Source organism: Chiloscyllium plagiosum, unplaced genomic scaffold, assembly GCF_037043375.1.
Source record: "Chiloscyllium plagiosum isolate Xiang-an unplaced genomic scaffold, Cpla_swu_hap1 HiC_scaffold_50, whole genome shotgun sequence".
Classification (NCBI taxonomy): Eukaryota; Metazoa; Chordata; class Chondrichthyes; order Orectolobiformes; family Hemiscylliidae; genus Chiloscyllium; species Chiloscyllium plagiosum.
Genome location: NW_028270188.1, coordinates 50,127,443 through 50,137,953, shown reverse-complemented (window position 1 = coordinate 50,137,953; position 10,511 = coordinate 50,127,443). Strand labels below are relative to the sequence as shown.

Here is a 10,511-nt window from a genome sequence, read left to right as displayed (position 1 = left end):
TTGTACAAACACATGGGCATAACTGTGCCAGCTGCATTATGTATGGGCATTGGGGCGCCAGCAGCCTTGTTTAGGGGGTTAAAAGGACTGATTGAGTCCAGGATGGGGGTGAGTCTACACGAATGGTGTGAAGATGGTAGTGAGCAGCTTTCTTGCACTCTGATCTGAAAATGTTGGTTATGCCGTTGTCTTCTGCCTGTCTTTCAGGGCTCTATGTATTCACTCACCCTGAAATGCCTTATCAGCCTGTCCACATTGATCCTGCTGGGCCTCATCATCGCCTACCATGCCAGGGAAGTCCAGGTAGGCACTAACTGCTGAGAGCTCATGGTCTTTTCCATCATTGAGTTTGAGATCATCTGTTGACCTGGAATGGAATTCAATCCTGAAAAGTGTGAGGTGCTGCATTTTGGGAGGATTGGCGAGGCACGCTGTATGTAGGACCCCAGGGAGTACAGAGTATCAGAGGGATCTTGGTGTGCATGGCCCCATTGACCCTTGAAGACAACAGGACAGTTAGATTCGGTGCTCCAGAAGGCAGATGGGATACTTGACTTTATAATTTAGGGGCACTGAATATAGGGGCGAAGGATGTTGGACAGCACGATGATTGGTCAGGCTACAGCTGGAGTACAGTGTGCAGTTCTGGTCCCCACACTGTAGGCAGGATGTGACAGCACTGGAGGGGGTGCAGAGGAGATTCACCAGGATGTTACCTGGGCTGGAGTGATTCAGCTATGAAGAGAGATAAGACTGGGGTTGTTTACATTTGAGAAGGCTGGGGTAGGGGGATGTGATTGAGGGGTATAAAATTAATTTAAGGTAAGGTGCAGGAGGTTTAGAAGAGATTGGAAGAAAAGGTTTTCACCTGGATGGTGCTAGGTATCTGGAATTCGCTGCCCAAAAGAGGTGGGAACCCTCAAGACATGTCAGAATTTTTTACGTGAGTGCTTTGATTTACCATTGTACGCAAGTCTATGGGCCAGGTGCTGGGAGATGGGGTTAGAGGAGGTGGATGTTTGATGACACAATGGGCCGAATGGCCTCTTCCTGTGCTGTAAAAACTCCATGACTCTCTGACTGGGTCAAATGCCCTCCAAAGATCCCCCTACCCAAATCCAGATTTTCCCGACTGCATCTCCCCATCAGTCCTCCTTCATGTTCTCCCTGAGTCCGCCTTGTCCATGAGAAACCCGACTCTTACCAAACTGCTCGAAGCACCCATCTCCTCTTGCTGGTTTCTGTGTTAGCTACAGAATTCTCTCCTTGGCTACTGTCTTCTACCTTTCCAAACTGATGTCATGTTCCTCTCAAAAAGCACCTTCCTGGAATTTGAAAAGATCCAAAGCTGTGATGCAGTGCCCTCTCACCCTGCTGTGTCTCCAGCCGACGCTGGCTCCCCGTCTGGCAGTGCCTTGCTGTTAAAACCCTCCCCTTACTTTTGAAATCTTTCTCTTCTTCCTGTCTCGATTACAGACCAGGTGGCTATGACTCCAGCTGTCTGGGACCTTGAACTCTGCATCTTAAATCCCTCCAACTCTCATCTTCTTTCTGTCTCTATCTCTTTTCTTTCTCTTTCTCTCATACTTCCTCCTCTCTTTGCCTCAGATGCACCTTTAAAAGCACCCCGTTTGATCGTGTTTCTGGCCACCTGTCCTAATGTGACTCGTAAAACAGTGTTTGATGATTGCTCCTATGAAGAACTTGGTTATATAATTGCTTTTAAAGAGCTGTATAAACACCAGGTATTGTTTGGACCCAGTCTCAGCATCAGACACTCCCAAAGCAGTTAGTGCACAGCGTTACAGCACAGGGTTAAAGCACAGGGTTAAAGCTGCCTCTTCCAAACTGCAAGTAAAGCTCTCTCTAAAATGTCCCAAACAAACACTCCCAGGACAGAGTAAAGCTCCCTCTACACTGTGCCCCCATCAAACACTCCCAGGACAGGGACAGCACGGGGTTAGATACAGAGTAAAGCTCCCTCTACACTGTCCCCCATCAAACACACCCAGGACAGGGACAGCATGGGGTTAGATACAGAGTAAAGCTCCCTCTACACTGTCCCTCCATCAAACACTCCCAGGACAGGGACAGCATGGGGTTAGATACAGAGTAAAGCTCCCTCTACACTGTCCCTCCCATCAAACACTCCCAGGACAGGGATAGCAAGGGGTTAGATACAGAGTAAAGCTCCCTCTATACTGTCCCCCATCAAACACTCCCAGGGACAGGGACAGAATGGGGTTAGATACAGAGTAAAGCTCCCTCTACACTGTCCCCCATCAAACCCTCCCAGGGACAGCACGGGGTTAGATACAGAGTAAAGCTTCCTCTACACTGTCCCCCATCAAACCCTCCCAGGGACAGGGACAGCACGGGGTTAGATACAGAGTAAAGCTCCCTCTACACTGTCCCGCCATCAAACACTTCCAGGACAGGGACAGCATGGGGTTAGATACAGAGTAAAGCTCCCTCTACACTGTCCCCCCATCAAACCCTCCCAGGACAGGGACAGCACAGGGTTAGGTACAGAGTAAAGCTCCCTCTACACAGTCCCCCCCCATCAAACACTTCCAGGACTGGGACAGCATGGGGATAGATACAGAGTAAAGCTCCCTCTACACTGTCCCCCCCATCAAACACTCCCAGGGACAGGGACAGCACGGGGTTAGATACAGAGTAAAGCTCCCTCTACACTGTCCCCCATCAAACACTCCCAGGACAGGGACAGCACGGGTTTAGATATAGAGTAAAGCTCCCTCTACACTGTCCCCCATCAAACCCTCCCAGGGACAGGGACAGCACGGGGTTAGATACAGAGTAAAGCTTCCTCTACACTGTCCCGCCATCAAACACTTCCAGGACAGGGACAGCATGGGGTTAGATACAGAGTAAAGCTCCCTCTACACTGTCCCCCCATCAAACACTCCCAGGACAGGGACAGCACGGGGTTAGATACAGAGTAAAGCTCCCTCTACACTGTCCCCCCATCAAACACTCCCAGGGACAGGGACAGCACGGGGTTAGATACAGAGTAAAGCTCCCTCTACACTGTCCCCCATCAAACACTCCCAGGGACAGGGACAGCACGGGTTTAGATACAGAGTAAAGCTTCCTCTACGCTGTCCCCCATCAAACACTCCCAGGACAGGGACAGCACGGGGTTAGATACAGAGTAAAGCTCCCTCTACACTGTCCCCCATCAAACACTCCCAGGACAGGGACAGCACGGGTTTAGATATAGAGTAAAGCTCCCTCTACACTGTCCCCCATCAAACACTCCCAGGGACAGGGACAGCACGGGGTTAGATACAGAGTAAAGCTCCCTCAACACTGTCCCTCCCATCAAACACTCCCAGGGCAGGGACAGCATGGGGTTAGATACAGAGTTAAGCTCCCTCTACACTGTCCCCCATCAAACTCTCCCAGGGCAGGGACAGCACGGGGTTAGATACAGAGTAAAGCTGCATCTCCATCTGGTTTGGGAATGTTTGTTGGGGGATCCGGGCACTTGCGGTTTTGTTGGAAATAGCGTGGCGTGATCTTATTTTGGAGCCATCTGGGAGTGTTTCTTGCCTTGATTTGAGGACGGTGTGCCTGACAATGCAGCACTCCCTAATGTCCGCCCAGAGTTTGCTCTCGATATTGCTGGTGTGTTAGTCAGATCACATTAGCTCCTGACTCAGAGCGGAGAGCGTGATCCACTGAACCACTTCTGACAAGAAGCCTCTGGAATGGGAAGTGAGCTGGTCAGCAGGAATCTGCAGCAGGGCAGTGGATTGAAGTGATCTGGCAGATTGGAATGCGTACTGATGGGTGGGAATGGAAAGTGAATTGGCCAAATTCCTTGCTTGGTTGAAATGGGCATGCTTCCAGAACAATTGGGGCAGTTCAGAAGGAGTGTTGCAGGTTTTCAATGTCAGGTTTTCAGACCCTGAAGGTGCAAATATCCCATCTCCGAGCTCTCAGTTTATCTTGTATTCATTCAGACACAGGATTAGGTGTCACTGGTTTGAGCTAGCATTGATCACCCATCCCTGAGAAGGTGGGAGTGAGCTGCCTTCTTAAACCGCAGAGTCTGTGCGGTGTAGATAGATCTACAATGACACTAGGGAGAGAGTTCCAGAATTTGGACCAGGTGACACTGAAAGAACAGCCGATATAGTTTCCAGTCATGATGGTCAGTGGCTTGGAGGGGAACACACAAGTGTTCCCATATTTTTGCTGCCCTTGTCTTTCTAAGTGACAAAGATCATGGGCGTGGGAGGTGCTGTCAAAGGAGCAGTTCACATTATTGAAGGTATAGGGTGGAAGGTATAGGGAGGATGTCAAGGGTAGGTTCTTTACCCAGAGAGTGGTGGGGGTATGGAATGTGCTGCCTGTGGGAGTGGCAGAGTCAGAATCATTGGTGACCTTTAAGTGGCAATTGGATAGGTACATGGATAGGTGCTTAAGCTAGGACAAGTGTTCGGCACAACATCGTGGGCCGAAGGACCTGTTCTGTGTTATTCTATGTTCTATGTTCTATTGACGTGCAACTTGTAAATGGTACACATTGCTGCTATTATGTACCGGTAGTGGATATAAAAGATGTTGAAGGTAGTGGATTGGGTACCAGTCCTGTGGACTGCTTTGTCCTAGATGTGTTGAGCGTCTTGAGTGTTGTTGGAGCTGCACCCATCTCGATAAGTGGGGAATATTCCATCACACTCCTGACTTGTGCCCTGTCGATGGTGGACAGGCTTTGGGGAGTCAGGAGGCGAGTTACTTGCTGCAGGATTCTCAACCTCTGACCTGCTCTTGTAGCCACTGTATTAACATGGCTGGTCTAGTTCAGTTTCTGGTCAATGATAACCCCAGGATACTGATATGAGGGGGATTAGTGATGGTAATGCCATTGGATGTCAAGAGGTGATGGTTAGATCCTCTGTTATTGGAAAAGATCATTGCCTGACATTCCTGTGGCTGTTACTTGCCTGATTTTGTTCAAATCTTGCTGCATTTGAACATGGACTTCTTCAGTGTCTGAGCAGCGGTGAATGATGCTGAATATTATGCAATCATCAGTGAAAACATCCCCGTTTCTGACCTTCTGATGGAGGGAAGGTCATTGCTGAAGATGGTTGGGCCTGAGGGACTCCTGCAATGGTATCCTGGAGCTGAGATGACTGACCTCCAACAACCACAAGCTGTATCTGTAATATGGGGACCACTGGAGGAGGCAAGGTGGATCACCCAATTGGCACTCAGGCTGAAAATGTTGCAAATTCTTTACCCCGGATATGCTGGGCTGCACAATCATTGAGGATGGGGACATCTGTGGAGAATCCAACTCTTGTTAGTTGTTCAGCCACTCCCCCCCGCCCCACTGATAACTGGATGTGACGGTGCTGAAGAGCTTGGATCTGATCTGTTCCAATGAGATTACTTAGCTCTGTCTGTCACTTACTACTTGTGCTGTTTGCTACGCGGGTAGTTCTGTTTAGTGGCTTCACCAGGTTTAGGAATGTGCGACGCTGCTCCTGGTGTGCCCTCCTGCACTCTCTGTTGGACCAGGGTTGATCCCTGGCTTGGGGTATTGATTGAGTGGGGGATATGCGGGGCCATGATGGTAGAGATTGTGCTGGAATATACAGTTCCGTTGCTGCTGATGGTCCCCACTGCTTCATGCATGCCCAGTACTGAGTTCCTTGATTTTCCCAAAATCTTTTGATTTGATTTATTTATTTATTGTTACAAAATACGGATAGTGTCACCACTTGCCAGCACCATCTTAAAACACAGAAAAACAAACTAAAGTGGAGAATGAAGAAATAAAGAAAATTAGATTAGATTAGATTAGATTAGATTACAGTGTGGAAACAGGCCCTTCGGCCCAACAAGTCCACACCGACCCGCCGAAGCGAAACCCACCCATACCCCTACATTTACCCCTTACCTAACACTACGGGCAATTTAGCATGGCCAATTCACCTGACCCTGCACATCTTTGGACTGTGGGAGGAAACCGGAGCACCCGGAGGAAACCCACGCAGACACGGGGAGAACGTGCAAACTCCACACAGTCAGTCGCCTGAGGCGGGAATTGAACCCGGGTCTCTGGCGCTGTGAGGCAGCAGTGCTAACCACTGTGCCACCGTGCCGCCCAAAATGTGTTCAACTTTACGGCCATCCTTGTTAAATGCTTAGCTATGTGCCATGGGCCTGGTGGCTGGGCACAAGTCCAGTTTGTTGCGCTGTTACTGCTGGAAGGAAGGTCACCACTCTTCAGCACCACCTCACCTCCACTGACACCCTCGCCACTATGGGTCTTCGATGGCCCATGCCAATACAGGCGCCAGTGGGTACTGCACTGACCCAAACACGACTCCACTGATGTTGCCGGATCTTGTACTGGGCCCAAACCCGCTCCTGGGAATCCACGCTGAACACAGATGGGAACCCAAACTTGCCTCCACCACCACCACCACCATGAATCCATACCACTGGGCCCACTCGTAGAGAACAGCAGAGACAGTGGACAAGTTCCAGGCTCAGGAGCCCTTCTCCACCACTATCTTACTGGAAGTTATGATCTATCCCATTTAGCGTAGTGTTAGCGCCTCAACACAATGGATGGTATCTTCAGTGTGAAGACATTGTCTTTACCTTGATGGGATCTGTGCCATTGTCATTTCTACCAATACTGTCACGATCAGGTATGCCACACTGAACGGTTCAAAGAGCTCTGCTATAGGGAATGGGCAGATGGGATCTGAGTTTAAAACTCTCGTCTGCTTGAAAGGCCAGTATGAGTGCAGCCCCTCCTTGGCTTGGCGTGGAAATTGGTCCTCGAGTCTGTGGAACAAGACAGGAACTTGGGCGGCCAATGCTGACAGATACTGGCAGGAAAGGTCGGCCCAAGTGAGCTGCAGAGTTGGCAAAGCAAAGGATCAGAGCTGAAAATGTGTTGCTGGAAAAGCGCAGCAGGTCAGGCAGCATCCGAGGAGCAGGAGAATCGACGTTTCGGGCGTGAGCCCTTCTTCAGGAAGGACCTGCTGCGCGTTTCCAGCAACACATTTTCAGCTCTGATCTCCAGCATCTGCAGCCCTCACTTTCTCCGAAAAGCAAAGGATTAACCAAAATGATGAGGATGATCACCTTGGCGCTGCTATTCAGTTGAGGTTTGTTTCCAGGAAGCTGGTTAGTGTCCAACTTCCTGGGAGCCTGTTTGCTTGGTTTCACCCAGTCTGGTTCCCATACAACACTACAATGGTGATAGTTACAGCTCTCCTTGATCTTGTAATCTTTAAACAAAATCCTCAAATACTATCATAAAGCAGGAGGCTATTCAACCCATCATGTCTGTGGCAGCTTCCCACAAAGATTAGTTAATTCCAATCCGTGTGTCCCTGCCTCAAATATAAACGTGGATTTCTCATTTCTTGTTGCTGTTGAAGATTACAATTGAGTGAGTTTCCCTGACTCCATTGGGTCTGATTTTGTTCAATACGATGGCAGGATGACCAGTCGAACAAAAGGGAAAGCCCAATGAGAGGCAGCCAGCTCTTTAGCTCCATCTCAATGGAGCCCGTTTCTCTCCTGACTCGACGTGCACTTGGCCATTGCAGCTATAGGAAAAGATTCAGGAGCCCCGGCTCCACGACTAAATAGTTCATTAATGCTAACCACTAAGGAAGGTGTCTTGGTCTCAGTTTCACTGACTGGATGTGGGTGTGTACTGTCATTCGGAGCCAAAACATTTCACTAACCCACATGAGGGGAATTCACCAACAGGTGCTGAAAGGCATGAGGAACAGCCAAAGAGGTTGGTTTGGAGGAGCATCGCAGTGGGTAGTGTAGACAGAGCTTGACACTCTGTTTAAAATTGGAGGAGTTTCACCTCCAGTTTAAAAGAGAGGGCTTTATTCTAACCCCGTGCTACCCCTGTCCTGGGAGGGTTTGATGGGGGGGACAGTGCAGAGGGAACTTTACTCTGTACCTAAACCTGTGCTGTCCCCGTCCTGGGAGGGTTTGATGGAGGGGACAGTGTAGAGGGAGCTTTACTCTGTATCTAACCCCGTGCTGCCCCTGTCCCTGGGAGTGTGTGATGGGGGACAGTGTAGAGGGAGCTTTACTCTGTATCTAACCCCGTGCTGTCCCTGTCCTGGGGGTGTTTGATGGGGGACAGTGTAGAGAGAGCTTTACTCTGTATCTAACCCCGTGCTGTCCCTGTCCCTGGGAGTGTTTGATGGGGGACAGTGTAGAGAGAGCTTTACTCTGTATCTAACCCCGTGCTGTCCCTGTCCAGGGGGTGTGTGATGGGGGACAGTGTAGAGAGAGCTTTACTCTGTATCTAACCCTGTGCTGTCCCTGTCCTGGGAGTGTGTGATGGGGGACAGTGTAGAGGGAGCTTTACTCTGTATCTAACCCCGTGCTGTCCCTGTCCTGGGAGTGTTTGATGGGGGACAGTGTAGAGGGAGCTTTACTCTGTATCTAACCCCGTGCTGTCCCTGTCCTGGGGGTGTGTGATGGGGGACAGTGTAGAGGAAGCTTTACTCTGTATCTAACCCGTGCTGTCCCTGTCCTGGGAGCGTTTGATGGGGGACAGTGTAGAGGGAGCTTTACTCTGTATCTAACCCCGTGCTGTCCCTGTCCTGGGAGGGCTTGATGGGGGGGACAGTGTAGAGGGAGCTTTACTCTGTATCTAACCCCGTGCTGTCCCTGTCCTGGGAGGGCTTGATGGGGGGGACAGTGTAGAGGGAGCTTTACTCTGTATCTAACCCCGTGCTGTCCCTGATCTGGGAGTGTTTGATGGGGGGACTGTGTAAAGGGAGCTTTACTCTGTATCTAACCCCATTCTGTCCCTGTCCTGGGAGTGTTTGATGGGGGAACGGTGTAGAGGGAGCTTTACTCTGTATCTAACCCTGTGCTGGCCCTGTCCTGGAAATGTTTGATGGGGGGGACAGTGTAGAGGGAACTTTACTCTGTATCTAATCCCGTGCTGTCCCTGTCCCTGGGAGGGTTTGATGTGGGGGGACAGTATAGAGGGAGCTTTACTCTGTATCTAACCCCGTGCTGTCCCTGTCCTGGGAATGTTTGATGGGGGACAGTGTCGAGGGAACTTTACTCTGTATCTAATCCCGTGCTGTCCCTGTCCCTGGGAGGGTTTGATGTGGGGGGACAGTATAGAGGGAGCTTTACTCTGTATCTAACCCCGTGCTGTCCCTGTCATGGGAGTGTTTGATGCGGGGACAGTGTAGAGTGAGCTTTACTCTGTATCTAACCCCATGTTGTCCCTGTCATGGGAGTGTTTGATGTGGGGACAGTGTAGATGAAGCTTTACTCTGTATCTAACCCCGTGCTGTCCCTGGGAGGGTTTGATGGGGGGACGGTGTAGAGGGAGCTTTACTCTGTATCTCACCCCGTGCTGTCCCTGTCCTGGGAGTGTTTGATGAGGGGATGGTGTAGAGGGGAGCTTTACTCTATCTAACCCTGTACTGTCCCTGTCCTGGGAGTGTTTGATGGGGGACAGTGTAGAGGGAGCTTTACTCTGTATCTAACCCTGTGCTGTCCCTGTCCCTGGGGAGTGTGTGATGGGGGGACAGTGTAGAGAGAGCTTTACTCTGCATCTAACCCCGTGCTGTCCCTGTCCCTGGGAGTGTTTGATGGGGGACAGTGTAGAGGGAGCTTTACTCTGTATCTAACCCCGTGCTGTCCCTGTCCCTGGGAGTGTGTGATGGGGGGACAGTGTGGAGGGAGCTTTACTCTGTATCTAACCCCGTGCTGTCCCTGTCCCTGGGAGTGTTTGATGGGGGACAGTGTAGAGGGAGCTTTACTCTGTATCTAACCCCGTGCTGTCCCTGTTCTGGGAGTGTTTGATGGGGGACAGTGTAGAGGAAGCTTTACTCTGTATCTAACCCTGTGCTGTCCCTGTCCCTGGGAAGTGTGTGATGGGGGGACAGTGTAGAGAGAGCTTTACTCTGTATCTAACCCCGTGCTGTCCCTGTCCCTGGGAGTGTTTGATGGGGGTCAGTGTAGAGGGAGCTTTACTCTGTATCTAACCCCGTGCTGTCCCTGTCCCTGGGAGTGTGTGATGGGGGGACAGTGTAGAGAGAGCTTTACTCTGTATCTAACCCCGTGCTGTCCCTGTCCCTGGGGAGTGTGTGATGGGGGGACAGTGTGGAGAGAGCTTTACTCTGTATCTAACCCCGTGCTGTCCCTGTCCCTGGGAGTGTTTGATGTGGGGACAGTGTAGAGGGAACTTTACTCTGTATCTAACCCCGTGCTGTCCCTGTCCCTGGGAGTGTTTGATGTGGGGACAGTGTAGAGGGAACTTTACTCTGTATCTAACCCTGTGCTGTCCCTGTCCCTGGGGAGTGTGTGATGGGGGGACAGTGTAGAGAGAGCTTTACTCTGTATCTAACCCCGTGCTGTCCCTGTCCCTGGGGAGTGTGTGATGGGGGGACAGTGTGGAGAGAGCTTTACTCTGTATCTAACCCCGTGCTGTCCCTGTCCCTGGGAGTGTTTGA

At 50.7% G+C, this 10,511-nt stretch overlaps 1 protein-coding gene across 2 annotated transcripts in view; it reads left to right on the top strand.

Annotated features, from left to right (window-relative positions):
- Positions 1–211: 211 nt before the first annotated feature.
- Positions 212–10,511, top strand: part of LOC122547983 (small conductance calcium-activated potassium channel protein 3-like) — a 153,249-nt gene continuing 142,949 nt past the window's right edge. For both annotated transcript variants that reach the window (XM_087985050.1, XM_087985049.1), the window contains exon 1: positions 212–303. In XM_087985050.1, the coding sequence (XP_087841176.1) occupies positions 214–303 (90 nt within the window). In that variant the 5' untranslated portion in view covers positions 212–213. The remainder of the gene's footprint in view (positions 304–10,511) is intronic.